The 27,254-nt window shown below is 33.7% G+C and overlaps 1 protein-coding gene across 1 annotated transcript; it reads right to left on the bottom strand.

Moving 5' to 3' along the window:
- Positions 1–720: 720 nt before the first annotated feature.
- Positions 721–20,157, bottom strand: LOC107404942 (phosphatidylinositol 4-kinase alpha 1). The gene is made up of 26 exons (XM_016011952.4): positions 18,649–20,157; positions 18,183–18,524; positions 17,920–18,081; positions 17,405–17,575; positions 17,075–17,233; positions 16,852–16,979; positions 16,380–16,686; positions 15,457–15,625; positions 15,009–15,226; positions 13,767–13,925; positions 13,492–13,674; positions 12,201–12,734; positions 11,537–11,896; positions 10,977–11,191; positions 9,966–10,149; positions 9,699–9,835; positions 9,441–9,594; positions 7,916–8,182; positions 5,535–5,612; positions 5,310–5,357; positions 4,314–4,486; positions 4,026–4,221; positions 2,833–2,973; positions 1,753–1,961; positions 1,415–1,576; positions 721–1,292 (listed from the first exon to the last, which is right to left on the bottom strand). The coding sequence occupies exons 1-26, from the start codon at positions 19,666–19,668 to the stop codon at positions 1,034–1,036; spliced, it is 6,135 nt and encodes a 2,044-aa protein (XP_015867438.3). The 5' UTR covers positions 19,669–20,157; the 3' UTR covers positions 721–1,033.
- Positions 20,158–27,254: the final 7,097 nt, after the last annotated feature.

Genomic DNA, 27,254 nt, shown 5'->3' with positions numbered 1-27,254 from the left:
TTAGAGCCTTTCAAAGAAGGGTATTGGACCAAATTTTCTAAAAATTTTCCCAAAACGAGGATCGGATAGGATATCGACCCCAATTAAATAATGGCTTGGGTCAAACATCCATAGTCAATTATTGTGAATTAAACCCTATATATATTGGGTTTTTTTCATTTTACTTTTATATTTTAGGGAAAAATCCTGAAAACATTTGTATTTTGGTCACCATATCTAGTTGGCAGGCGTGTATATATGTACCACAATGTTAACAGTACTTTCCAGCAAAAACATACAAAGTTGGCAGTAACTTGTAGCTTTGCTTTAACAGCTAAATCCAATATGAACTTATGCCTTTTTCTTTTTAATTTAAAATACCATTTGCATTATTTGGTTCGTTCGAAAGGATGTTCTTGAACATCTATGCGGGTAGTCTGTTCTCTTTTCAAAAAAGGAAAAAAAATGGATGAAAAGGTTAAGATCAGTGTACTCTTACAACCCTGAATGGGTAACCAAATCAACTTCGGACAATGATAAAGACTCGAACCAAGAAAGAAAAAGCAGTAATTGGATATCTATGTGGATAATTATCTGCTATATTAACATGCAAATGAAGTTGGTAAGACAAATAGGAAGATCGGAAGCCCTTACTAAGTAGATAATATAACATTTCCATAAGGATTTGGAAACAAGGGGTCCACTTGTGTCAATTGGTCAAGTTTTTCTAAATACCAGATATTTGTTCCAGTTGGGCCGACCAACAAAATAATTGTTGGATTCCATTTATAAATAATAATCACGGACTGTTTTTTTACAAACCTCAAGAGGAATCCCACTACCGAATACAAAAGAACTCAAATTAAGTTCTATCCCGTTTATACAATCCTCTCTAGTAAAGTGGAAATCCCTCGGAAAAATCGCAGCCATAAGACAATATTATAAAAATATATATAAATATAAAATTAAAAAAAAAAAAAAAAAAAAAAAAAGAAACCTACAACTTACACACAACCATGTACAAAATGAAGTCGAGCTCCAAAAACGTCTTTTTCTACTTCTCAATGCCCTGCTGCAGATACTGTATCAAGTCATACCCAGCGGTAGTCCACTTGTTGTAAGCATCTGTGCAAACATGAATCATGAAATTGGCTGCCTCACGCTCGCTCATTTCAGGATGGAATCTCTTGCGAAGATTTCCAATGGGATCGCCTCTGCTGAAGCAAGGAAGTCCACTATCAAGCATTAACAACACCGTGTTGATGATTCCATCCATATATCTTCGTGCCGCAAGGTATCCCTTCACGCACAAGCTATGGACACATGAAGCAAGACAAAGAACCCAAAGTTTGATAATTGGACTTGGACTTTATTAGAGAGAGAGAGAGAGAGAGAGAGAGAGAGAGAGAAGACGCAATAATGGAAGCCATTATACCTCACAAATTGGTGCCAGGTATCACTCTTCATAACTCCTGAAGGGTCTAATAGTTGTGTCATTTCATGGCTGAGCTTAAAGTGTGCACTTTCAAACCGCATGTTTCCACCTGGGGAAGTTTCCAAGATGAAACCAAAATCTATATGGACAAGTCTCCCCACACTGCATTCACAAGCACATTTAGCATCACTTCTGCATTTTCGTTACTTTGAGATTTTTGCTTAACATAATTAATATTAAGCGTCTGAATATCAAGATTACTAAAAGATTTTATCTTACTTGCCATCACAATTGAAAAAATTGTTTTGCAAATTATTGAAAGTGAAAGGAGGACGTACTTGTCAAATAAAAGATTCCCATTGTGCCGGTCCTTTGGTTGAAGTAGAAGGCTGGCGACTGCATAACCAGCACTACTTATGATGAAATTCTCGCGTGCAGCTTCAAAACTAGGAGTGCCGACAGGCCCATGGTCCTGCTGAAAAATCTCATACAGGCCACCATCAGTTGTTTCACCCATCTGGCTTCTGCTCCGTGTATTAGGCACAACCTGCAATACAAGAAAAGCAATTAAGAGAGAGAAAGTGCATACAAATATACGATGACTACTCCTCTTACTGAAAAAGGACATTTAGTAGGGAAACTTAGCTCAATCATGTTGCTCATTAAAAGCAAGGGTTCAAGTTTTGAAGTCCCTTGGGACTGGCTGAGAAATTTACCCATTTACATGCAAACATTATTCTTACTTTTTAAGAAAAATGAGATTTCTAAAAGTCAAGAAAATTTCACATTATTTCTAAATTGGTACAACCATCATATATAAATTAAACCCAGCAAAGAGGGCAGAGGGATGGGGGTAAAAAGAGGGGAGGGGGGGAGGGAGAGGAGGGGGGAAAACAATCAGGCGAGAACACAATTTTTGAAAAATTTGTTCAAATCTTGGAGTAAGGAGAAGCCCAATAAAAAAAATCTTGTACATTTCACACAAATTCTGACTTCCTAAACGTTGCTCTATTAGACATATTTTAGGATATATTCAAAGTCAAATATAATTTTAAAAATAAATATAAATAAAAAATAAAAAATAAAAAGAAATCATGAATCGTTTATATATTTATATATATAATTTAAAGTCTCTTCCTATTTATATATTTAAAATGCCCCAAAAAAAAAAATAAATAAAAGGAAAAAGAAAAAGAAACAACTGAATTCGCATGAAGTTTGCCCAGTCATATGCATAGGATATTGCTCAGAAAGCTTTTAGTAAAACAATTTTAAAGCACACACAATCCAACTTCTTTATAATTGTGTTGAACACAAAATCTTCATAAGATAGCATAACAGCACAAGCTTTAACCAACATTACAAGAATGTATGGAAACCAAATTCCTACTAGACGAAGCCACAAGATACAAACTCACCTCGATTATGCCTCTTTCTGGGCCAGTCGGGAGTACACCATAGGGATACAAATAAAGATTAATTCCAACTGCTTTGAATATGTCACTAAGAAGAGCAATCACTTGAAGTGCAAGAACATCTTGACGACAATCATCTCCAACCTATAATTTAAAGAACTCAGTTAAACCCATGTATGTACAATAATAATACTTAATATCATATTGCCATCATAATATTTAGAATCAAACCTTGAAGATCAGAAAATCTGGTCACCCAGCTAAGCTATATGTTGTGTCTATTATCATCTTGTATTTATTGCATTAGATATACAAATATTATCCAAAATGCAATTTAGTACGTATGACATCCCAAACAAGATGATCACAGCTTAACAACAAGAAAAACTGGAAACGGCAAACTTAAATATGGTTACGTATAAACCTGAAAGAACTAATATTCAGTACCAATGAAAAGATGTAGTTTAATGGAAGCAAAAAAATAAATAAATAAAAGATGTAGTTTGAAACCTAAAATTTTGGATGTTGTTAAGTAACACTTCAAACTCATAAACTTAAGCTGTTAAGAAGCGAAATTATATAAGTTTACATAGCTAAGACTCCCACTAACATATTCGCAACCCAACAATTGCAAACTAGATGTTGACCTTAACAGTCCGTTTGGCAGAGCTTTTTTTTGGTCCAAAAGCTCTATTTGATGGCCAAAAGCTCTTTTGTCCAAAAATAAAGATGTTTGTAAAAGTCAACAAATACTCGTTCATCAAGAAAACAGCTTTTTTAGGCTGTTTTAGAGAAGCTCAAATTTTGCTTCTCTAGAAAAGCTCTTTTTTTTACCTTATGTGGGAAAACTAATAAGCATTTAGTGTAGCCTTTTTATTTACAATGAAACACTTCTCAGCTTTTTAATAAAAGCTCTTTTTTCAAAAGATTTATTATACAAAGTTCTACAGACAAAAATTCTACTTTCATCAACTATAACAAACGGACACTAAACCAGCAAAATGGAAGACATTACAAGAAATGATCATTAAATTTAGAAACAATAACACACAACCAATGCTCCTATGTCACCAATTCAAAAAGTTTAATCCATCAAGATATAAATGAACCAAGTGTGCAGATCAACTTGTTGCAACATTCAGTAGGAAATATAATTTACTAGAAGCAAAACAATGAATAAAGTATGAGAACAATGCCTTGAAAATGCAAGCCTGTGGCTTCACATCATTGGGGTCCCCATACCGATCAACCACATTAAACGTAATCATGATAGGAACTTTTGCTGCAGACTGCAAGGGAATTCCGCTGTCCACCTGAATTCCCCTAACAAGCTTAGAAGGAGCAGTTGGCAGATACAGGTCTTCTCCATCCACTTCAATTTTCTCTAACTCCCTGTTAAAAAAATGTTCAAATGATCTCAACCTTCTAGATGCATAATGAATATATATTGTGAACAAAAAGTATTCAATGGATTGGAAGTATACCTCCGGATACCAGCTCGCCTTTCGTCCTTGGGAAGAGGAAAAAGTACACCAGAAATAGATGTGACCTTGTCAAAGAAATCGAATTCTCTTTTAAACAACTCAAGTGCCTTCGGAGAGAAACCATCAATAATGCGGTCCCTAACCAGTGGCAAAAGTTCATAAAAAGATGTATTCTGAAAAGACAACATAACATGAACATGTTAGTGGGTGTGAACGAAACAGAATGAAACAGTGGAGAAAGCCAGAAAGTTAGTGTGAGTGCACACTCCAGAAAAATACGTCAAACAGCCTTTCTAAAAATTTATTATTTTTAAAGAATTTAAACATCTTTTAGCTTCAACCATATTGAACAAGTTTAAGCACATATATAGACAAGGAGCAACATGAAATTAATTGTTTTGTGTTAGAATTGGGTGTGATTCAGTGGAGTACATACTACCTGACATTAGTGAGGCCACCTATGGTCTATTATATTGGTCTACAATGCATAAAATTTCGTCCAAGCTCTCATTGCCCTTTTGAGCAAAAACTGGTACAAACCAAAAAACGACACATTTACCAAATCCAAGGAATTGGCTCTAAACAATATCTAGTATGGTAATATCATAATATGTAAAAACATAAAGGATTGCCAGCTAAACGATACACTCAAGTCGTACCACTTTAGAGAGTATTAAAGATGACTTTTAGGACAATTTTAAACAGAAAACATGCTATGCAATTAATGATTTTAACTAACATATTAAACATAGCACTAAGAAGACCCATGAAATATTAGGCTGCATACTGCTTGTCACTATTACATATCTGTCATGTTATGTTTATATCAAGCAATGCAATGTTGAACAGTTCGAGGCACCTCTAACGTCAATAAAAGTATCTAGAATCTAGTTTTCTGCACACAGAACCGAAGCTACTAAGTTCAAATTATGTCTAAGTGGCTGGCTTCCAATCGAGTGGACAATTATAAATACCACAAGCACATTCCAGACATACCTTCCCAGAGATAGCTTCTTTCCCTGATTCTGGTACACACGTCTCCCCCTGCCATTCAAAACCTTCTTACCAATGAAACAAAATGAACACAGAACCACACAACAGAAAGGTTGGGGGTGTGGGTGGGTCTTTGGGGGGGGGGGGGGTGTGGTGGTGTGGTGTGGAAAAAAGTACCATGTGAAAGAAATGCTACTTTATTAGTATAATTATGTCAAATTAACGCACCTGTAAATGCCAGATTAAAATATGGGCAAATAAATCACTTCTTTGAGCTGCTCTAAGCAAATATCCTTCCACTAACCTCTGTGCAACAATTTAAGAAGTCAACAGACGGACATATGAAACAGTTACATGCAGTCCACAAAACAATACTAAATGTGTCAGCAACTCAAAAAAGTACATCATATACACACTTAGACACAAGTACATGTAGAATTCAGCACAAACAAATACAGAATTCATATGTATCGTGTATCTTATGTATGAAATACACATACAAATACATGTCACATACAACTGTACATGTGCAAGATCTATGTATACATGTAAAGATGCAAACAAAATGATGAAACATTTCTAATTGCTAAAGAAGTCATTAATTTTATTTGAATACTCTATCCCATTCTCAGGAAGGGCATACTCACATATGCAAATTTCTTTATGTGAATGTCTCAATAAGTAAATACAAAATTCATATATATTGTAAAAATGTATGAAACATGGATTAATACCGTGCAAATACATGTCAGATAACAATATACGTCTTCAACATCTATTTATCCATACAAAGATGCACAAAAAATGTTGAAACATTTTCTAATTGATAAAAAGTCTTTTAATTTTATTTGAATACTTTCTCCCAGAAGGGACATGCTTGCACATGCAAATTTCTTTATGTACATATCTCATTAACCGACAACCTGAGACATTTTCTAATGATAAAAAAAGTCTTTGATTTATCTGAATACTCTCTCCCAGGAGGGACATGCTCGCACATCCTAATTTCTGATGAGACATTTTCTAATTGATATAAAAAGTCTTTAATTTTATTTGCATGCTATCTCCCATGAGGGACATGCTTGCACATGCAAACTTCTATAGGTGCATATCTCAGTATGTGAGAACCTGAGACACTATATACGTATATGCATATATATACACTCAATTAACATAATTAATTTTTTTCTGTTAATGGAAGAGTTAAATATTTATTAGAATGCTAAATCTTCATGTTATTTCTTAGCAACAAAGATGTTATTCTAATACCATATAATCCTTCATGTCAGAAATGTCGTTAACAAACATGCCAATAGAAAAAGGATATAAAAACTAAAAAAAACAGAAAACACAAAAAGCATTGAAGCATTCAGAAGATTATATAATCCAATAGCTGGGAAAGAGTCACTAGAACAAAGTGAATCTTTCTTCTGCAAAGAAAAACCAGGAGAGTCTATAATTATATGTATATATATATCAATACAGAATATATAAATATATGAACTCTTAATACAACAGTAGCACTTAGGTGGGTGAGACCACCCACTTTAGAAAAATTGCTTAATGCAATTCCAGTTAGCATGAACGCTCCATGGTGAGTTTTTCAAAAGAAAGTAAAATCAGTTTCTTTCTAACATTATTCAAACAAGAAAGCTACTAGGACAGATTTTTTCAATAATATATCATAAAATGGTTTAACCAGATACATATATATATATATATATATACATACACAAAGGGGCTCTAATACAGGGTCCTATACTTCAGCTAAGGTCAAGGATTTTAATCTTGACACTTTGATTTCACCAAAGATCAATGTTAAATTTCAGCTTTAAAAAACTCATGTGCTCTTCTAAGCTCTCACTCCACCCCAAGTTCTAATTTTCTTTCTCCACCCTCCCAAATTCAGATGCATCCTCCACTCTCAAACATGGATTCTCCATTCCACCATTGAAAAAGAATTTCAATGCCTTCTACCATGAAAACTCAGCAAATATCTCTCTCTCTTACCTTATGCTACTCTAAAATGTTCTTTAATAGCAAAAAAGAGATAGGAAAGAGAGACGGGTATGTTCTTGAATAGCATAATAGAGGTCATGTCATATATAGCGGTGAATAGATGGAATTTTCATGGAGGAAGGGACTGCATTTTTCTTTCAGTGGCGGAAAGGAGAACCATATTTTGGGGAGGGAGGGAAAAAATCTTGTCAGTTTAGGAGGGAGGTAGGGAAAAAGAAAGAAGGCATATGGATTTTTTTAACCTAATCTAATCTTGACATTTTATTTATTATTATTATTATTATTATTTTTTTTTTTTGGGACAAATAATCTTGACAGTTTATGAAGTTCAATAATCAAGATTAAAATCCAGACTTTAGCTGAAGTCCAGAATCCTGGATAAGAGCTATATATTTGGACCTGGTTCAGCCATATACTTTTACTTCTTATTTGTTTAAAAAGTTGTACATGTGTAAAAAAGTTGGAAAATACTGGCAAAAAGTGAATACCAAAGATCTTGATTGGAAGTTAATAATCATGGCATTCAATGGATAAAACAATTAAAATTACAGCTAAAAGAACCAAAATGAAACATTCTCAGAATAACTCACCGCATCATCATATCGCAGAGACTGAACTAACTGTGGCATGAAGAAAGTAACTTTTTCAGGAGGGTAAGACTCCAAAACCCTAAGAACATATGCCATGACACGTGGATGCCCCTTATAAGCAGGAGTAAGGAATTCAAGAGCTTGCGTGATAGAACAAGCAGCCCAGTGCGGCAATTGTTGCAAAAGTGCTGAATTCTCATCCACTGCCTTTGGGGTAACAAAATACGGCAATGCTTCAGGAATGCCACGGATATCCAATATATTTGACTACAAGGAAAACCAAGTGTAAACACTATCACAATGCAGCAATATAAGATGCATTCAAATGTGAAGGAATCTTTCTCATGGAACAAAGATGCATCCATCATAAAAAGTTTCTAGTTGCACCAGGGTATTCCTTACTCGTTTTAAATAGGCAATAATCTGAAACGAAGTAGTGTACTTGGTTAAGTACAGAGAGTTATGCCTATGGCATCTGACCTGACTCATTGATCCAGCCACCAGCTAATGCAGGTTTATAAACATATCAAAAAAAGCAATTCTAATATGAACAAATAGCTTACCTTAAATCCATACACAAGAAAGCTTCTAAAGGTTAAATCAAACCAAAAGTTAAGCAGCATAGATGCCCTAGGTGAGATTTCTCAAACAAATGAATTACTTCGGTATCTCATATCCAAGTTCTTGCTGGCTTTGTTCTCTTTTTCATTTTTCCTTTGTTCTCTCTACTTTTCCTATGACAAATTTAAAACTTTGCCATTTATAACTCAACAAAATGAGTATCAAATTAGACGATTTACTTAAATTATATAATTAACACTTACATACATAAAATAATATGTTTGGATCAATGTTGTTCTTGTTTATTCATCAAACAGTAATATCTCCTATACTTATCTAGAGTATATAAACATATAAATATCATAAATATTCCTTTTCTGTTTTAGAAAGAAATTCTTCTTAATTTCTTATCTTATCAGTAAGAACACTATACAATCAAAAGTACAAATTTCTAGTGGGATACACCATCTGAACTTCATTCCATATGGTAAATTTCAAGTGAACTTTCAATTAAGAAAGAAAAAACAGAAAATATGCCACCCAAGTAGAAAGGAAATCTACAATAGACACCTTAGGGAAAGAACTCGATCTTAGGAGTCAAAGAACCCACAACTTTTCAGTTTGATGTTATTTCCCAGAGAGAGATATCACCATCCCTAGTTACTGCTAATAAATGTATAAATTATTTTGACATCAATATATTTATCACCACAGTTTTATTGTGGCAGGAAATGTACTTTGAAGTTAACTTTCAAATTTTAGATAGTTAAAAATTTCAAAACCATGTCCTAGAGCATGATGCTATATTTTATTCTCAAATATATCTCCCATCACCAAGATATCAACCATGTCATTAATTTTATTATACTTATTATCCAATATGATTTGCCATTGCTATCTCAATTACCTCAATTAATTTTAACGAAAACTTTTATTCCTAAATACAAATCATCATAAGATATACCTGAACCAAATGGGTTACTTCAGCCTTCAGAAACATATTGGTTGGGAACCTTGAGGCCAAGGACAAAGCAATCCGAGGATCCACAGAAAAGGCAGTCCTAGCATATTCAATCCATTTCTCCGAGCTAATTTTTGACCGGGAAGATGTACTATCCCTGAAAAGAAGTGGGTAAAAAGAAGTAAAACAACCTATCAGTGTCGTGCTGGAAACAAAAGAAGATATGCAACAAAGTTACCAGATGCCATAATAAAAGGTTACTTTGAATTAGTAGGTTGAGCCCAAACTTCAAGCCTATCAGCCTCATGCTGACATAGCATCAGAAGTAACTGCTTCCTCTTTTCCCTTCCCACAGCGTAGTTCTCCATCTGACCCCAGACAGGATGATATTGATGGTTCTACAAAAATTTTAAAGAACTATTACTCTATATTGCATAAAAGCCTCATACAACAAAAACAATAAGATATGTTAAGAAGAATGATGTCAAATAATTAAAGGTCACATCCCTCTTAACATTATCTTCTTACCGCATCAACCAGAGTACTCCCATTTTCACGGCCTCGTACTTTTGAATCAGATTGGCCTCCATCTACTCTCTCATTTGAAAGGTAGTGAACAAACACAGAGACAGATTGAGCCTCACTCTGGGAAAAATTTATATTATTTATGTCATACCATTCAGCCTCATATGCAAACCAGCCCAAAGAAGCCCTGTAACATGAAAAAAAATTCAATTCAAGATGGGAGAGTGAACCATGGAAATTCAAAGAAGCCCTGTAACACAAAAAAAAATTCAATTCAAGATGGAAGTGAACCATGGAAATTCAATTTGAATAAAGACGATAAAAAGAAGCATGCTACAGTGGACTTTACCATGCAAATAAAGGTCATAAAGTTTCAACCATGCTTAACTAAACAAAGGCAACTCCTTGATATCAGAAGTTTGAAAAAAAAAAAAATTCCTAGGTATGAATCCTTATTTTGCTATATAACCATGCTGATTGTCTTATTAGTCCTAATTATAAAATTAATACAAATTTCTAAGAATTCATGAAGTCATTGAACTGGCTTGTTGTTTAGTAGATGCTCCGACTTGTGACCCTAGGCTTGTATCAACCTAGAGTTAGAATAGCTGCCTTACATGTGGTTTTCTGGATCCATCACTGCTCAGAGGAGTCCAAGTGGATCCAGTCCATTTGGTATCAGATTCAAGCCATAGTTTGAGTTTATGAGCTTACATGAGCATCAGAATTGGCAGGATTCTAAAACAAGGTCAATTTGTCAATTACGTTATGATAGCACATCAAGCTGAAGACAATTCCAAAGGCTTAAGTTTAAAAAAAAAATATATATATATATATATATATATATATAGTATATACATATGGAAGCAATGAGCTACAGCTGCTGCACAAAGGGAAAACCACTTGCTGTAAATACATGAACAACATAACTAGTAAGAAATATACCAGAGTCAACAAACTGTCAGATACATATATATGCACTAGAATGAAGATAAAATAGTCAATTTCACTAACCGATAAATACGGTCTTCCAGAAGCTGAAGCCCTGTTTTAAAATTGTGCAGATTGCCCTGGGATTGGCATGAGCAGAACTTGAGCCCAAGAAGCATAACAGTGAAAAATGTACCAGCAGCTGCAGGATGGCGAGAAAAATTCCAAGGGAGCTTTGTTGTCCCTTGTAACATTCTACCAAGAAGCAAGAGTTGCTCAACACTATTATGACGAACTACCTATACAATCCAAACAAATAGAACATAGATCATCTTATATAATTGGAAAATCAAATACAAACAGAAAAACTTAAAACTTTATTCCATGTTTTCATTACATGAAGATGTAATTTAAAATAAATTATGCCTCATGTAATGGGATATTATGCTCAACTTGGGAAGCAATTAGACATCAGAAAGTGTATACATTTGATATGAAATCACACATATGCCAGAAACAACTACAATGGACTTAAAGGAAGGCCCAGTAATCACTCTTCTCCAGCAAATATTATATCATGATGAATCTCAACAACAAATAATGGAATAGTATATGTGTGTGTATGAGAGAAAGGAAAATCTTACCTCGAAACGGTCAATAAAAAATCCAAGCCATATTCTATGAGCAACTATTTGTTCAACAGGATCAATTTCAGGCTGCCCTTCTGGCTCTCCAGGTGAAAGATGAGGCCTTAATTTTGCAGCAGGTCCAGAATACTTCACATCAGATGCAAAAAGACCACGTTTAGTATCAATTGTCCATAGCCAGGCATCAACAAGTTCCGCAAGAACAAGAGATCCCAGCTCAGGCGCAGCAGAAACTAACCAAGTCCAGATGAAAACACCAGTTTCCATTGCGTCTGGTGTAGAAATGTAAGCTGGACACCAACACAGAAGACGGAGAAGTTGTGAGAAGCCCTCTATGTTTGATTTTGAATCAGAGCCCTGGAAAAGGAAAAGTAAACCATTCAATACAAGAATATACTCCTAGAAATTAAATATAAATACATTTTTTTCAAGTAGCAATTTTATTCACAAATGAAGGACAAATTCAGAGGTTTAGTCCACCAAAGAACCAAAAAGACTCATATACACAAGTGTCATCCTTCACAAGAATAAGCTACCAACAAAAATTTGTAAGAGGCAGTACGTAAAGGAGAAAAATAAACTCCCAGATGCCATAACAACGCAGACCAAAGAATTTTATGTTCTAAAATTATATGAATGAAGAAATGGGTCACATTTTTACCAGATTTGACAGAAGTAAAGCAGTTGCCTGAGAACAGGTTTCACGAAAATGCAGCTTGTCCACATCCCCACCTTTTTCTGAAATATTAACAAATTGCTGAAGCATCCGTACAAACTTGGCAAGTAACATGCCGTTAAATGAATCATCCTCAGCTAGTGGTTGTTGAGGAAATGCTCCAGAGATCAACCTCTGCAGGCCAATACCAATCCCAAAACCACCCGTTGTGGTGCCAGATTGAAACCCACCAATGCTGTTATATAACCTTCTCATGCCAGCAATTTCTCCAGCATGGTTGCACTTCACTGTCGCACTGACTATGCCAGTACTGAGCACCTCCAAATTGAAGGCTTCTGTCAGTTTAAAGTTAGCTCCAGATGCTGCTGCAGCAGCAGCCATGACTGCTGGGATATTTGCTGTTTGTATACCTGTCCAGCACTCATTTTTCATTGTGCCAATTCGTATCTCAGATAAAAGAGAAATCACATCCGTTGTTGGCTGTGCTCTTTGCCATGTGTTCGCTTTACAAAGCTTATCCTGAAGTATGCGTATAAACCAAAAAATGGCATACCAAAGACCATCAACAAGTGAAATAAAAAATGGATGCGACTTAAAAAATAAGAACTAAGATCCTATGCTTGTTTAGTTACATTTTCCACCATGCTTGTTTTTCGATCCCAGTTGTGCATTACCAACCAAATGGATAATACCAAGGTATCTTATCCATAAGAAGCTAAAAAAGATAACTAAATTTAAATTAAAAATGTGTTAATATACATTTCAAGTGTTAAAAAAACAAGCATACACAAGAATGAATGAAAAACCAGCAGAGGATTCCAATCCAAAATTAAGTGACGTTACATCTAATCCATGAAAACCTTAAAGCACAGCCAATGAATGCAGTAAACCGATTTTTAGATGACCGTAATATCTAAATCATCCTGCAAGAAACTTTTTCCTAGGCTATTAACTTGTATGGGCATTTAGCCTAATGGTTCTATTCAGCGGGCATGGCTTTTGGTAAGAACTTCAAAATGGTATAAGTTCCGAATTATTCCACAAATTTTAAGTCTAAACTACTCATTGCCCCAAATTTGAACAAGCATAGTAACAGTTTGTAAATTGTAAATGAAAATCACAATTTAAATTAAAACAAAAGCTTACACTCAATAGTCAAGAAACGATATAAATTACCTAACGACTGGCATGCTATTCAGATGCACAGATTTGAAATAAAAATAAATATAAAAAATTTAAAGAAATTAAGTCTACTCCACATGATCAACTTGCCAACCTGTAGAAGACCCTGGGTAGTACAAGGTGCGTGTGAAAGTGATTTAATAATCCATTCTCGAACAATTTTTTGGTACAAAGAACGCACTGTCACCATCCAGCTAGGATCGTTGACAACAACAGAAGGTGAGTCATTATGCATTGAGAATAGCAGGGAATCAAAACAAGATGAATTCCACAAAACCTGCAAGCATGGAGGTCCATTGTTCAAAACTGAACAGCCATGTAAAATGGCACAAGAAATGAATGAAGACTTTATTTTTAGTGCAATTTCACCTGTGGAAATTTATCTCTAAGTTGGGCCAACAAGTTAACAGCAACATCACGAATATGTTCCTCCCTCTGGGACATACTTTTGATCAGAAAACAAGCATGGGCAGACAGAGTTGACTCTCTGTACTCAGCTTTCATGCCAGTTTCTGAAATCCGATCTTCCTGAAACCAGATCAAAACACTGGTGATGCTGACATGCCACACTCACAAAGAGCAAATCCATAACATCATACAAGAAAATGAATATCATACTTCTATTCTTTTATATTGTTGGTTAAAGTCCTGTTTGTATTGTAGAATGAAGAATTTTTTCCCCATATTTCCAGACTTCTGAGTAACATGTTACGAACAGTTCCCTCCTATAAAATTGACTCTTTTCCATGACAAAAATCAAAAGTACATTCACCAGAGAGATTGAATATTTTCCCTAAAAAATAAAGACCTAGAAGACAACAACCCCATCCTAAGGGAAAGCTGGCATCATGCAGCTAAAACATTTTTCCTAATAACAACGGCCAGAGCTGGACAGTCCCACTTCCACAGGGAAAACCAACATTCTGGCATCACTAATGTTCTTGCTCAATCACCTTTTCAGAATTGCCACCAGATTTCTTGCTAGTGCAAACAGTCAATAAGTAGCTTGTGTCATCATTGGAAATTACATAACCACCAATTTATAGATGCATGCCAAAAGTTAATTTATGAAGGAACATTTTACACTGAAACAAGTTGAATCCAAGTATACTATGATATGAATTGAAGGAAACAAAAAGATTTTCAGAATCTTGTGTTGTATCCTGCTTTCATTTATTATTATTTTAAAGGAAAGCCAAAAGTACAATTCTATTTATCATATATGTACATATATGCACCAATAATTTACACCAAAAGTGAGGACGTAAAATAATACAGTAAGGTGTTAAAAGAGAAGTGTCAACCCCAAAACACAATACATAAAGGCTCATTTTCTTGCTTGAGATTACACATACTAGGTAAGCTTTGAACCTAAAACCTCTATGCAAGTCCACACAAACACCTTCATAAACGCTTCCAACCACATTCAAAATTTACATTCATACATGATACAAAATAAAAAGTGAAATTAAAAAAAATCAATTTAGCTATCTGAAGACCCATTAGTGTGACACCAACCCAAGAGTATCCCTCAAAAGTGGCATCTCCTCTACTTGAGAAGATAAATATAATAAAAAGGTTAACTTCACAAGCTTTCTGAAGAAGACATACCAACCACAACACTGCTGTTTCAAAAGCTCTGTGGACAATTGCCATTAAACATTGGAAGACAGCTGGCATAAGATTCGGTGATTTTAGGTATTCAAACACACAACTGAATGCACTTCTAGAAGCGTTTAAACTAGTGCCACCATTAATAACACCACCATTACTACTGAAACGTATAATCTCCAAAAATGCTACCGCAAGAAGATATGTAGCTTTGACACCTGCAAAACATTGGAAAGTAATATTCCCAACATCAAATGAGAATATGGAAATCCAACAAAAAGTTTACATTTCAACGTATTTGGAAAGTGACGTCTAGCAACTAAAGTGTAAAACCACCTTTTTTGGCAATATCAAAAACCAGGTAGTGTGAACTTGTAAATACTAAATAATCATTGAGGTTAAAAAGAAGACATTCGATTCACCATTGAATTTCATGAAGTTAAATAACCTGAAATTGTATTCATTGATCCAACATCAACTCGCCCTCCTAGAGCAGCTGAGAGGGCAGCCCTTTGGCTTACAGCAGCTTTCTCATTGCCACTTCCTCGACGGCTACCAGGGTTGTGAAGAGCATTGAGTTCCAACTCATCTTCAAGCCATTTCACTGAACTAACAACCTGAGAGCAACATCTTGTAATAAAATTTCACTTGAATGATAAAATATTCAGAAGACTAATTTCAACCATACACGAATGCAATTGGCCAGAGTCCATATGAACAATCCAAAAGGCATGAGCATATGCAAGTTGGTCAGATCGCTTCGAATGAGAGGTTGCCTAATCTGAGGAAATGCGTGGGGAATGGAAGAACCTAAGAAATACAACCATTATTCCAGTTGACATTGGGCATGGTAATCAATCACATCGAAGCTTTTTGGAGATGACCATTTCCCGTAAGTCTTAGATATTTCTTTTCGGAAATGAACACTGAACAGGTTGGTTGCTATTGTCTTTTAGTAGGAAAAAAAACAATTGGAACAGCAGAGTCATAGGCATAAATATCAGGCAAGTACTTTGAAAATAGCAATATATTGCTGACTGATATGCAAACATCAAATAAAGCATTTATCTTGCTGGTAAATCATGGGATGATATTGAAAATTGCTTTGACTCATAAATTTTGCACCTGCCAGTTACAAGTACCATGTGCAGTTGCAGTTCATACTACTGCTACTGCTACAAGTAAATTTGTTTAACAAAGACACACTACAATTTATATTGTTCCGCTATGAGATGTTAACAGGATGAATGTGATGATGCCTATGCATCACCATGGGCAGGGTAAAGCAGACACAGAATATTAAAGAGAAGGCTCACAATTGCCAGGTAAAGTACAGAGAGCATCATGCAATGGATCTTCTAATGAACTTACAAGTGAAGGAGTCCCTTGAGCAATTTGCTGCACAGCAGAAGACCATTGTGTATTCCACATGTATGGTCCACCAACAGCTTGGAGAGCAATTGTGCCCATGCTACCCACACTGTTTAATGTAGTGGATACAGGCTTGGTCGGATGTTGAATTTTTTGAATTGGAGGTGCTAAACCAAAGAGAGCAATATAGAACCATAAGTTGCGAAATAATTTGAGAAGCGAAGGTTCCACATCTACAGAAGGATCAAAATCGGAACATATTTCAGCAACAGCAGGAAGAAGAGGTCCAAGAAAATCTGCTCCACTCCTGGAATGTTAGTTATATCATATTAATTTTTAACACATGATAAAATATGGAAAATATAAAGTTAAAAGAAGAACACAACTGAACCCACCAGAAGAATGCATTAATTGTTTTCAATTGAAACTAAAAAGAAACTTATAAAGGGGATACTTTCTGCAAGAGTTATACCTTCCACTTTTGGACTCAGCAGCCAGACCTACATCTGAACACAAAGATAACAAACGGTGACGATAGTCTGCACGCAGCTTAGTATTTGTAAGACCACTGGCAATCAAATGAAATCCTGAAGGAAGAGTCTAGAATGTAATTGAACCAGTGAGCATCTATCAGAAAAGATATTTAATCAAGCTAACTTATATTACATGATCGTATTTCAGAGTCAAAAGCAAACCTCAACACGTTCTGTTGTGGCTTCAGCTGCCACTGTTTTGCTTTCAGCAGATCCTACACTTGAAAGTTTATTTAAGTAACTTCTTGTCATCAAAACAACTGTCTCACGATAGGACTTCTCAAAACCCAAACTTGCCATGCGAGATACAGCATCAAGGAGCTGCCATTAATTAATGAAAAAAGAATTAAAAAGGCACACCACCAATTTATTGAAGCAACAAGCTATGCGTTTTACTCCTTTTGTCTACAGCTATGTATTAGAAAAAAAACAAATGAAGTCACAGAAAGTCAACATAAACAAACACATCAATCAAAGACAAAGATTCCATACTCGAAGTCGCAATAAACTAGGAGTTGAAGCATCACCCTCCTCCAAGCTCTCAATAAACAGAGGTAATATCATGTCCACCACTTCAGACTTGTTAACAGCAACATTCAGATCTGCTAGCAAGCGAATAACATTAAGCTGCATGACCGGGATAGTCTCTTTGTCTTTATCAACCTGAAATATGAATTAAATAAATAATAAACAATTAAAACTCTAAGGAAGATTATAAGAAGATTAATGTCCAAAATCATATCAATCTATTCACAGGTTTTACCATACTAAGGAATGCACAGTATTATTATTAACTCCAATTAAATCAATTAAACGGGAAGCTTTAAGCAGATACAGGAAGGTGGAAACCTCGAGAAAGATACTAATATAAGTACATAAATATAATTACCCAGCATCCTGATAAATAAATATCCACATGCGGAAATAAAACACATTCAAATGCATATTCTTACACATATCAAATTTCCAGCTGCCATTCAATTCAATTACTGATATCGCAAACCAACCTGTTCCTCGTAATCATTTCGTTCACGGATGCTTGTAGCTAATCCCATAATGAATGTGTCCACAGGAGCTCGCTCCTTAGCCCAGCAAGATTCAATTATCTGACAAGTTGTTTTCATGACACTCTCAAACATTGCTCCCTGGCTGGTGGCCCAAGTATCAGCCTGTTGATTACATCAAATGAGGTGAAAAGTAAGATGCTGAAACTTTCCTAACGCAATGGATTTTGAATGAGATTAAAATCCAAGCCGTCCAGACTATTTACCTGAGTGCATACAGTTAAAATGACTGGTTTTAGGCGGATGAGCAAAATTCGCAGTGATTGCCCTCCTCGATGGACTGCAATTTGTGAAAGCCCAGCAAGCAAAGAACCGAAGAGCTCTTCACAAATTCGCAACTTCCGCCAAACGGAGAGTAAACATGACTCAGCAGCATCCATGAATAATGCTAGAGTTTCATGTGCCAACTTTTTAGCCAATTTCCCATCAGAATGGAAGCAATCAAGAGTCTTAAGAGTCAACTTGGCAGCAGCTTTATATACTAACAGTTTCGTATTGATTCTAGCTTTCAAAAGTGTCCCATGTTCATTCCAATCCCGTTTCCTTATCTGACATATAGTAACTAATTATTTAAGAAGTCTCATTCTTGCATTCTCTTTCTTCGAGTTACTAAATCAGCAGGTATTTATTGCACAATGTATAAACTCAAAACAGTAATTTCAAAGACCTTACCTTTAGAAAAACTGTCAGGGACTGTAGCTGCCTCTTGGCTATGAACCTAACCTGCTCCAAAAGCCCCATGTCAATGCAGCATTTCTCCAAAATGTGAGCAATCAATTTGAAAGCAATCTCTTGCTTCTCTAAACTTTCCACAGACTCTTCCTCAAATGAAGAAACTTGCTGCCTGAGTAGCATAGCTCCACCTCCATCATTGTACCCAAAATTCACACCCAATTGATCAACACCACTCTTCCACAAAATGCTCCCCCCATTCATCATCATGGACCCACGCGATGACGCACTGGTGGCATCATCTGCAATCCGCGAAGCCGCACTTCCCGAAGAACCGGACACATTGCTGGCCTCATTCCCAGGGCTCGAACTTCCACCGTGGGGTTGGGAATGGTTCAGGCTCAAAGGTGAGCTCTGCGACGATGACGTCTCGGAATTTGCAGTAATTTGTTCCCTAGGCGTCGCTGGTGATTGAGCAACAATAGTTCCGGAGGCTGCAAGCTGATCAAGAAGAAGATTAACCAGTCTCTCCGCATCAGAAGCCGAAATTGGAGGGAAACTCTGAGACAGAGCCGTGAGAAAAACCCTAGAAATCCCCAAATCTGCGCTGGCATTGCTAATAGCTGAAACCACCACGTCGCCGGTGACCCCGGCAATCTCGGTGGCGAAATCAGGTGACAATTCGGCGGCTTTCGACACGTATCCCAAGAAATCAGCGAAGAACGAAGCGATCGCATCGTTCCCGAAGGACTGCGGCCAAAATGACTGGTTAAACGATGCGGGAATGAAGCGAAGGAACTCGAGGACCACTGATTTAGGTCGGAGATCGGCGGAATCTTGGCACTTGGAGAGGAACCGAGCGATGGCGAGCACGGCATTGAGCTGAGACCTCGAAACTCTCGGAGATCCCTCGAGAAGTGACTCAGGAGGCGGACAACGACCGCAAATCCACGACAGCTTCTCGGAAAATTGCACCGGATTCTGCGCTATCAGATCGCAGAGCTCGATCAAAGCCTCCATTTTTTACAACCAAATCACAAACCAAAAAAACTCAAAAAAAAAAAAAAAACGGCAAAAGAATTAAGACTCTACAACGCCTCAAAAAATCAGTCTCGAAGACCGATCAGAGACTTCCATGGCCGCAAAATGAAGGAGAAAGAGAAAACAAAAACATAAAACCTAGGGTTTACGGAGAGGAGAGAAAGAAATCAAAGACTGTTCTCTGAATTTCCGCTAGGTGCCATTGTGGTTTTTTTTTTTTTTTTCTCCCAAAAATTCGTTAAAGAAGAAAAGGGACCTCTGGTAACGTCGCTTTTGTCCCTGTGGTTATGTCGATGGGCATTGTTTCCCTTCCTTTTTGCTGCCTTTCTTTGAATAAACTTTTTTATTTTCAAAATTTTATTTTATCCATAATCTTCTATTAATATATTATATATATATATTGAATGATTCTGTTTTTGGGTATTTTCGAGAACAAATTTTATTCCTCGCCTCTCGGATCCTCTTCTCTCTCTCTCACTCTCTCTCTCCTTCTCTCTCTAATTATCCGTCAAGAGTCCCTATGAAATTGCAATGTAACTGACGGGTCCAGTACCAGCGAGTGACTTCACTCCATCGACGCACGTGACTTTGACTGTGACTTCTTTTTTTTTTTTTTTTTTTTCTTTTGGTCTGCTCCAAAAGAATGTACAGGGGTAGTTTTGGATATTATTTCTCCGAATATAAATAGTAAATAAATAAATAGAAACAGAAAAAATTCTATTGGGTGGATTTATTCAAAGCCCGTACTTTTCTTTTTTTCTATCTGCCTCCGACCCCAGCCCAACCACACACATTTTGTCACAACCAATTAATTTGCACTTATAATGTACAAAATTAAATTAATACGTTTAAACTTCTAATAACCTATATACATGCTTTTGCCAATATATATATATATGATAAAAACTAAATAAATTTTACAAAATATTTCTAGCGTCGGTGTTTATCATGATTAATTATTAGTGGGTTTCTAAAAAAATAACAAATGAGACACTTATCATTTTTTGACCTATCAACGCCATAAATCATAAATTGAGCGTGTCTTTGTCAATTCTACAAGAAAAAGCAAGTTATATCGCCAATTTATTCCCAGCTACTCCACTACCTAACCCAAATCCAACTTAGAGCCATAAATAAAAACTAAAAAGTTTTTTTTTTAAATAAAATAAAATTGTATCATTAGAGATGGCATGGGGCTTTCAGTTTTATTAATTTCTTGAATAAGATATATTTGGATTTAAATTGAACTATTTTATATCTAGTTAATAAGCTTTTAAGTTAGATAATATTTGATTGGGTTAAATCGAGCTAGTTCTATTCAATTTAGTATAACTAGTAATGAAAATATCTGTATCGATGAAAATATTGAAGATATAATCTGACGAAAATATCAATAAAATTATATAAATTGTAAATATTTTATTTAAAATATAAATTTTTATTTATAAAATAATTAATATAATAAAATAATATAAAAATATAATAATCAGAATAAAATAAAATAATCCATAAATATTAAAAATTGTTATAAATAAAGAAAATACAGTATTTTTATATCAATATTCAAACATTTTTTAACCATTAATCAAGAGCATATTTAAAGTTTTCAACTATTAAAGTTTAAGTGAAAAGGAATATAAAAATATTGATGTTTGGGTAATATAATATTTATTAATAAACAATATTTATTTAAAATTCTTCTCCAATAAATTTTGTTTAAAATTTTAAATAAAATTTATTAGTGTATTAAAAAAAATTATTATATAGACCCTTATATTTTATTTACATTTTAAAAAATATCATATAATTTGAAACAATTTAAAAACATCCATTCTCTTTGATTAATTTCGATTAAACTTAATTGAAATGGGACAAAAAAAAAAGTAATTGAGTACTATTAAAAAATTTAGCAAAACTATTCATTTGTGTGAAAAGTTTTAAAATATATTATATTAATAAAATAATATATTATAAAAATATAAATTAAATTAAATATACTATTAATAATTATTTTATTTTATCAACCTCTCACACACTTCCTTCTTTTCGTCTTCTCCTTCTACGTTCTTTCTTTTCTTCCCAGATCATTTTTTTTTTTTTTTTTGGATTCTTCCCCTCTTCTTCTTCCTTTCTCTCTCAACCTCTCACACACTTCCTTTTTACCATATCTCATTTTCTTTTTTTCCCTTAGCCTCCGGCTAGTGTACTCACCGATTTCACTTGCCGGAGCTATTTGAAGAGGAATGAACAGCAATTTCATTCCAGATTTCACTGGATTTTCTTTAATTTTCATTGGATTTTATTGGTTTTCCATTGGTTTTCTGAAATTTCGATCGATTTCTTCTGATGATGGGCGACATTTTGTGACATCGACGACTTTTCCACGACACCACTGACAAAAATTTCTTTCCCTCCTCTATCGGTGTCAATGGTTGGCCATACCCAATATTGTCAGCGACATCTCAGTGATTTCCTCGACATTTTCTTCCTTGAGTATAACAACAAAAACAAAGTAAGATAAGTGAAATTTAATAAAAAGTTAATAAAATTAAGACATACAACTTGGTGCTTGACTGCCTGGTCATCAAACAAAATTTGGTACTTATTAGAGTAAATGTTTAGGGTTGGTAACATCTTTTGAATATATTATTTTTATAAAGAAACATTAGTCCTTGAAAAAAAATATATATATATCTTTCCAACAAGTAAAGGCATATTTGATTTATAAAATAAATATAGGAATAAAATATCTATTGTTTAGATTTAATTTTTTTTTATTTTTAGTAAGTTTTGAAATTTGACAATAGCTATTCTATAGAAATAGGAATGACTCCATTTAAATGAACAATCATTTTTTTAAAAGCTTCACAATTTTTATTCCTATGTTTTAATCTAAATAAATTTTAAAATATTCTTACTATATTTAGATTTATATTTATTATCACAAATTAAAAATATATAAACAAATATAAAATTTTAATTTTAATTAATTTTTTTATCAAATTTTAACATTTTAAGAAAAAAAAAATATAAAGGCTAAACTTTGATTTTAAATTAATATTTTTATGAAAAATATAAATATGGATTATCATTTTTTTTTCCATTTTTTATTTCCAAAATAAGTATTTTTATTTTTAAAAAAATGGATATTTTATATACCAAATGTAGGTTTAAGGGTCAAACTTCCAAAATATGATCCCTAAAGATAAAACAGCAAACATAAAGCATAGTGAAATTAATCATTGATCATTCATCCTAAATCATTAAACATCAAAAACAATCTCCAATTAAGAAAATAAATGTGATTTAAGAAATCCAAGTAAGAACCACTAAATTACTTCCAATCCTAGCTACAAAATGCCCTGATTAAGGATCAATTTAACATCCTCGTTAAATGAGTACTGTGCGAAAATTGATATCTAGCGACATTCACGTAGCGACGCTACGAAACAAATGCATCTGAAAAAACAAAAACGCGACTCTGAGGTTAATGCGTCAGTAAAAATTCAATAAATATACGGCGCATTAAAAAACTGTCGACCTCAAAAAATCGCTAAAAACAAAAAACATATGACACGTCCATTAAAGTCGCTGAATGTGTGGCTGACCAGAGTCGCCATTAATACTACGTGTATATTTTATCTTAGTTGTACTGTACGTTTAAATGCTACGCATGAAAAATGAATACCAACCACTAGTCTATGTTTACATAATAATAAAATTTAATTATACAAGATTGTTGTTCAATTATATAATTTTTCTTGTATAGCTTATTTTTGCAAATATCTTAAATAGTATTCTTTTATTTCAATTACAAATAACCAGTAAAAATATTATAGCAACATAACTGAACTGGTTTTTTTATTTTTTTTTTTTGTTTTTTTTAATAGAGGTAACAGGCAACGCACAATCTAAATTGTGCGTCGCCTGTTACCTTCCCTTTACTTTTTAATTTTTTTTTTAAGTTCTTTTAAACAATTTAATTTTATTTCAACAATAAATAACCAGTAAAAATATTAGAGTAATAAAACTGAGATTTTTTTTTTAATATATAGTTAACAGGCGATGCACTACTTTAGATTGTGTGTCGTTTGTTCACTCCTACCTTTTCTTTTTCTTTTTTTTTTAGTTCTTTTAATCAATCTAATTTTATTTCAACAACAAATAAGTAGTAAAAATATTAGAGTAACATAACCGAGCTGTTTTATTTATTTATTTTTTATTATATATGTTATAGGCGATGCACTAATTAGATTGTGCGTCGCCTGTTCTCTTCCCTTTACTTTCTAAATTTTTTTAGTTTTTTTAAACAATCTAATTTTATTTCAACAATAAATAACTAGTAAAAATATTAAACCGACAAAAAACGAGCTTTTTTTTTATATATAGTTAATAGGTGTGCGTCGCATGTTCTCTCCTCCCTTTTTTTTTTAGTTCTTTTAATTAATTTAATTTTAATTCAACAACAAATAATCCATAAAAATATTAGAGCAACATAACTGAGTTGTTTTTTTTTTTTATTATATGTATAACAAGCGACACACCAATAAAATTGTGCGTCGCCTGTTCTCTCTTTACTTTTTTTTTTTTAAAATCTTTTAATCAATCTAATTTTATTTCAATAATAAATAACCAATAAAAATATTAATGCACCAAAATTGAGCTTTTTTATATATATATATAGAGAGAGAGTTAACAGGCGATGCACCAATAAGATTGTGCGTAGCCTGTTATCTCTTCACTTTCTTTTTTTTTTAAGATCTTTTAATCAATCTAATTTTATTTCAATAATAGAACAAAAATTAGTTAATATAGTGTTAGGCAACGCATTATTTAAGGAATACGTCGCCACATAGATGAACAAGCAACGCATTCTTCAACAATGCATCGTCGTTTCTTTTTTTTTTTTTCAATTTTTTTGTTTAAACATTTAGAAACCCATAAAAAAAATAAAATTAAAATAGGATCATAACAAAAATTGAACCCAAAACCTCCTACACTATCAAGAAATCACCACACCACCAGGCTAAATGACTTATATGTACTAATACAACAAAAACTAGTTAATATAGTGTTAGGCGACGCATTATTTAAAGAATGCGTCGCCAAATAGATGAGAGGTAACAGGCGACACACAATTGAAATTGTGCATCGCCTGTTACCTTCCCTTTACTTTTTAATTTTTTTTAAAGTTCTTTTAAACAATTTAATTTTATTTCAACAATAAATTATCAATAAAAATATTAGAGTAATAAAACTGAGATTTTTTTTTTTAATATATAGTTAACAGGCAACACACTATTTTAGATTGTGCGTCGTCTGTTCACTCCTACCTTTTTTTTTTCTTTTTTTTTAGTTCTTTTAATCGATCTAATTTTATTTCAACAACAAATAAGCAGTAAAAATATTAGAGTAACATAACTAAGCTGTTTTTTTATTTATTTTTTATTATATATGTTACAGGCAACACACTAATTAGATTGTGCGTCGCCTGTTCTCTTCTTTTTACTTTCTAATTTTTTTTAGTTTTTTTAAACAATATAATTTTATTTCAACAACTAATAACCAGTAAAAATATTATATCGACAAAAACGAGCTTTTTTTTTATATATATATAGTTAACAGGCGACGCACTATATAGATTGTGCATCGCCCGTTCTCTCCTCTTTTTTTTTTTTTTTTAGTTCTTTTAACTAATCTAATTTTAATTCAACAACAAATAACCCATAAAAATATTAGAGTAATATAACTGAGTTGTTTTTTTATTTATTTGTTATATGTGTAACAGGCGACGCACCAATAAGATTGTGCGTTGCCTGTTCTCTCTTCACTTTTTTTTTTAAAAATCTTTTAATCAATCTAATTTTATTTCAATAATAAATAACCAATAAAAATATTAGTGCACCAAAATTGAACTTCTTTTTTTTTTTTAATATATATATAGTTAACAGGCGACGCACCAATAAGATTGTGCATCGCCTGTTCTCTCTTCACTTTCTATTTTTTTAAAATCTTTTAATTAATCTAATTTTATTTCAATAATAAATAATCAGTAAAAATATTAGTACGCCAAAACTGAGCTTTTTTTTTTTATATATAGTAAACAGGCGACGCACTATTTAGAATGTGGGTCACCTGTTCTCTCCTCACCTTTTTTTTTTTTTTAGTTCTTTTAATAAATATAATTTTATTTCAATAATAAATAACCAGTAAAAATATTAGAGCGCCAAAACTGACCTTTTTTTTTTTATATATAGTTAACAGGCGACGCACCATTCTTCAACCAATGCGTCGCCTTTTTTTTTTTCATTTTTTTGTTTAAACATTTAGAAACCCATAAAAAAAATAAAATCAAAATAAGACTATGACAAGAATTGAATCCAACACCTCTTATACTCTCAAGAAATCACCACACCACCAAGCTAAATGACTTGTATGTATTAATAGAACAAAAACTAGTTAATATAGTGTTAGGCGACGCATTATTTAAAGAATGCGTCGCCACATAGATGAATAGACGCATTCTTCAATAAATAAGTCATCGTTTCTTTTTTTTTTTTCAATTTTTTTGCTTAAACATTTAGAAACCCATAAAAAAAATAAAATCAAAATAGGGCCATAACAAGAATTAAACCCAAGACTTCCTACACTCTCAAGAAATCACCACACCACCAGGCTAAATGACTTACATGTACTAATCAACAAAAACTAGCTAATATAGTGTTAGGCGATGCACTAGTTAAGAATGCGTCGCCAAATAGATGAACAGGCGATGCATTCCTCAACTGCGTCGCCTTTTCTTTTTTTTTTTTAATTTTTTTGTTTAAACATTTATAAACCCATAAAAAAAATAAAATCAAAATAGGACCATAACAAGAATTGAACCTAGAACTTCTTACGCTCTCAAGAAATCACCACACTACAAGGCCAAATGACTTGTATGAACTAATACAATAAAAACTAGCTAATATAGTGTTAGGCGACACATTATTTAAAGAATGCGTCGCCACATAGATGAACAGGCGACCGTTTCTTCTTTTTTTTTGTTTTTCAATTTTTTTGTTTAAACATTATAAACCCATAAAATAAAATAAAATCAAGATAGGGCCATGACGAGAATTGAACCTAGAACCTCCTACACTCTCAAAAAATCATCACATCACTAGACTAAATAACTTGTATATACTAATACAACAAAAACTAGCTAATATAGTATTAGGCGACGCATTATTTAAAAAATGCGTTGCCAAATAGATGAACAGGCGACGCATTCCTTAACAAATGTGTTGTAACACCCCATCCAGAACCATGTCGGAATTTTTGCACGTTGACCGAGGTTGACTGTTGACCATTGACCGTTGACCAAAAGGGTCAAAAGTTGACTTTTTGATCCGGTTGGAATTCTAGGTTGACGGAGGTACCGTTACAAAGTACACGTTGGCACGAGTTCGTAGACTGGTAGCACGTCGAAAACGACGTCGAAAACGGAGCTACGGTTTGAAAGTTATGAGCAAAACAAGTTGAGGTCCAAACTGTCCAAGGGGTGCTAGAGTTGACTTTTTATT

This window comes from Ziziphus jujuba, chromosome 9, assembly GCF_031755915.1.
Source record: "Ziziphus jujuba cultivar Dongzao chromosome 9, ASM3175591v1".
NCBI lineage: Eukaryota > Viridiplantae > Streptophyta > Magnoliopsida > Rosales > Rhamnaceae > Ziziphus > Ziziphus jujuba.
The sequence above is the reverse complement of the archived record's forward strand: the minus strand, read 5'-3'. Positions and strand labels throughout refer to the sequence as shown.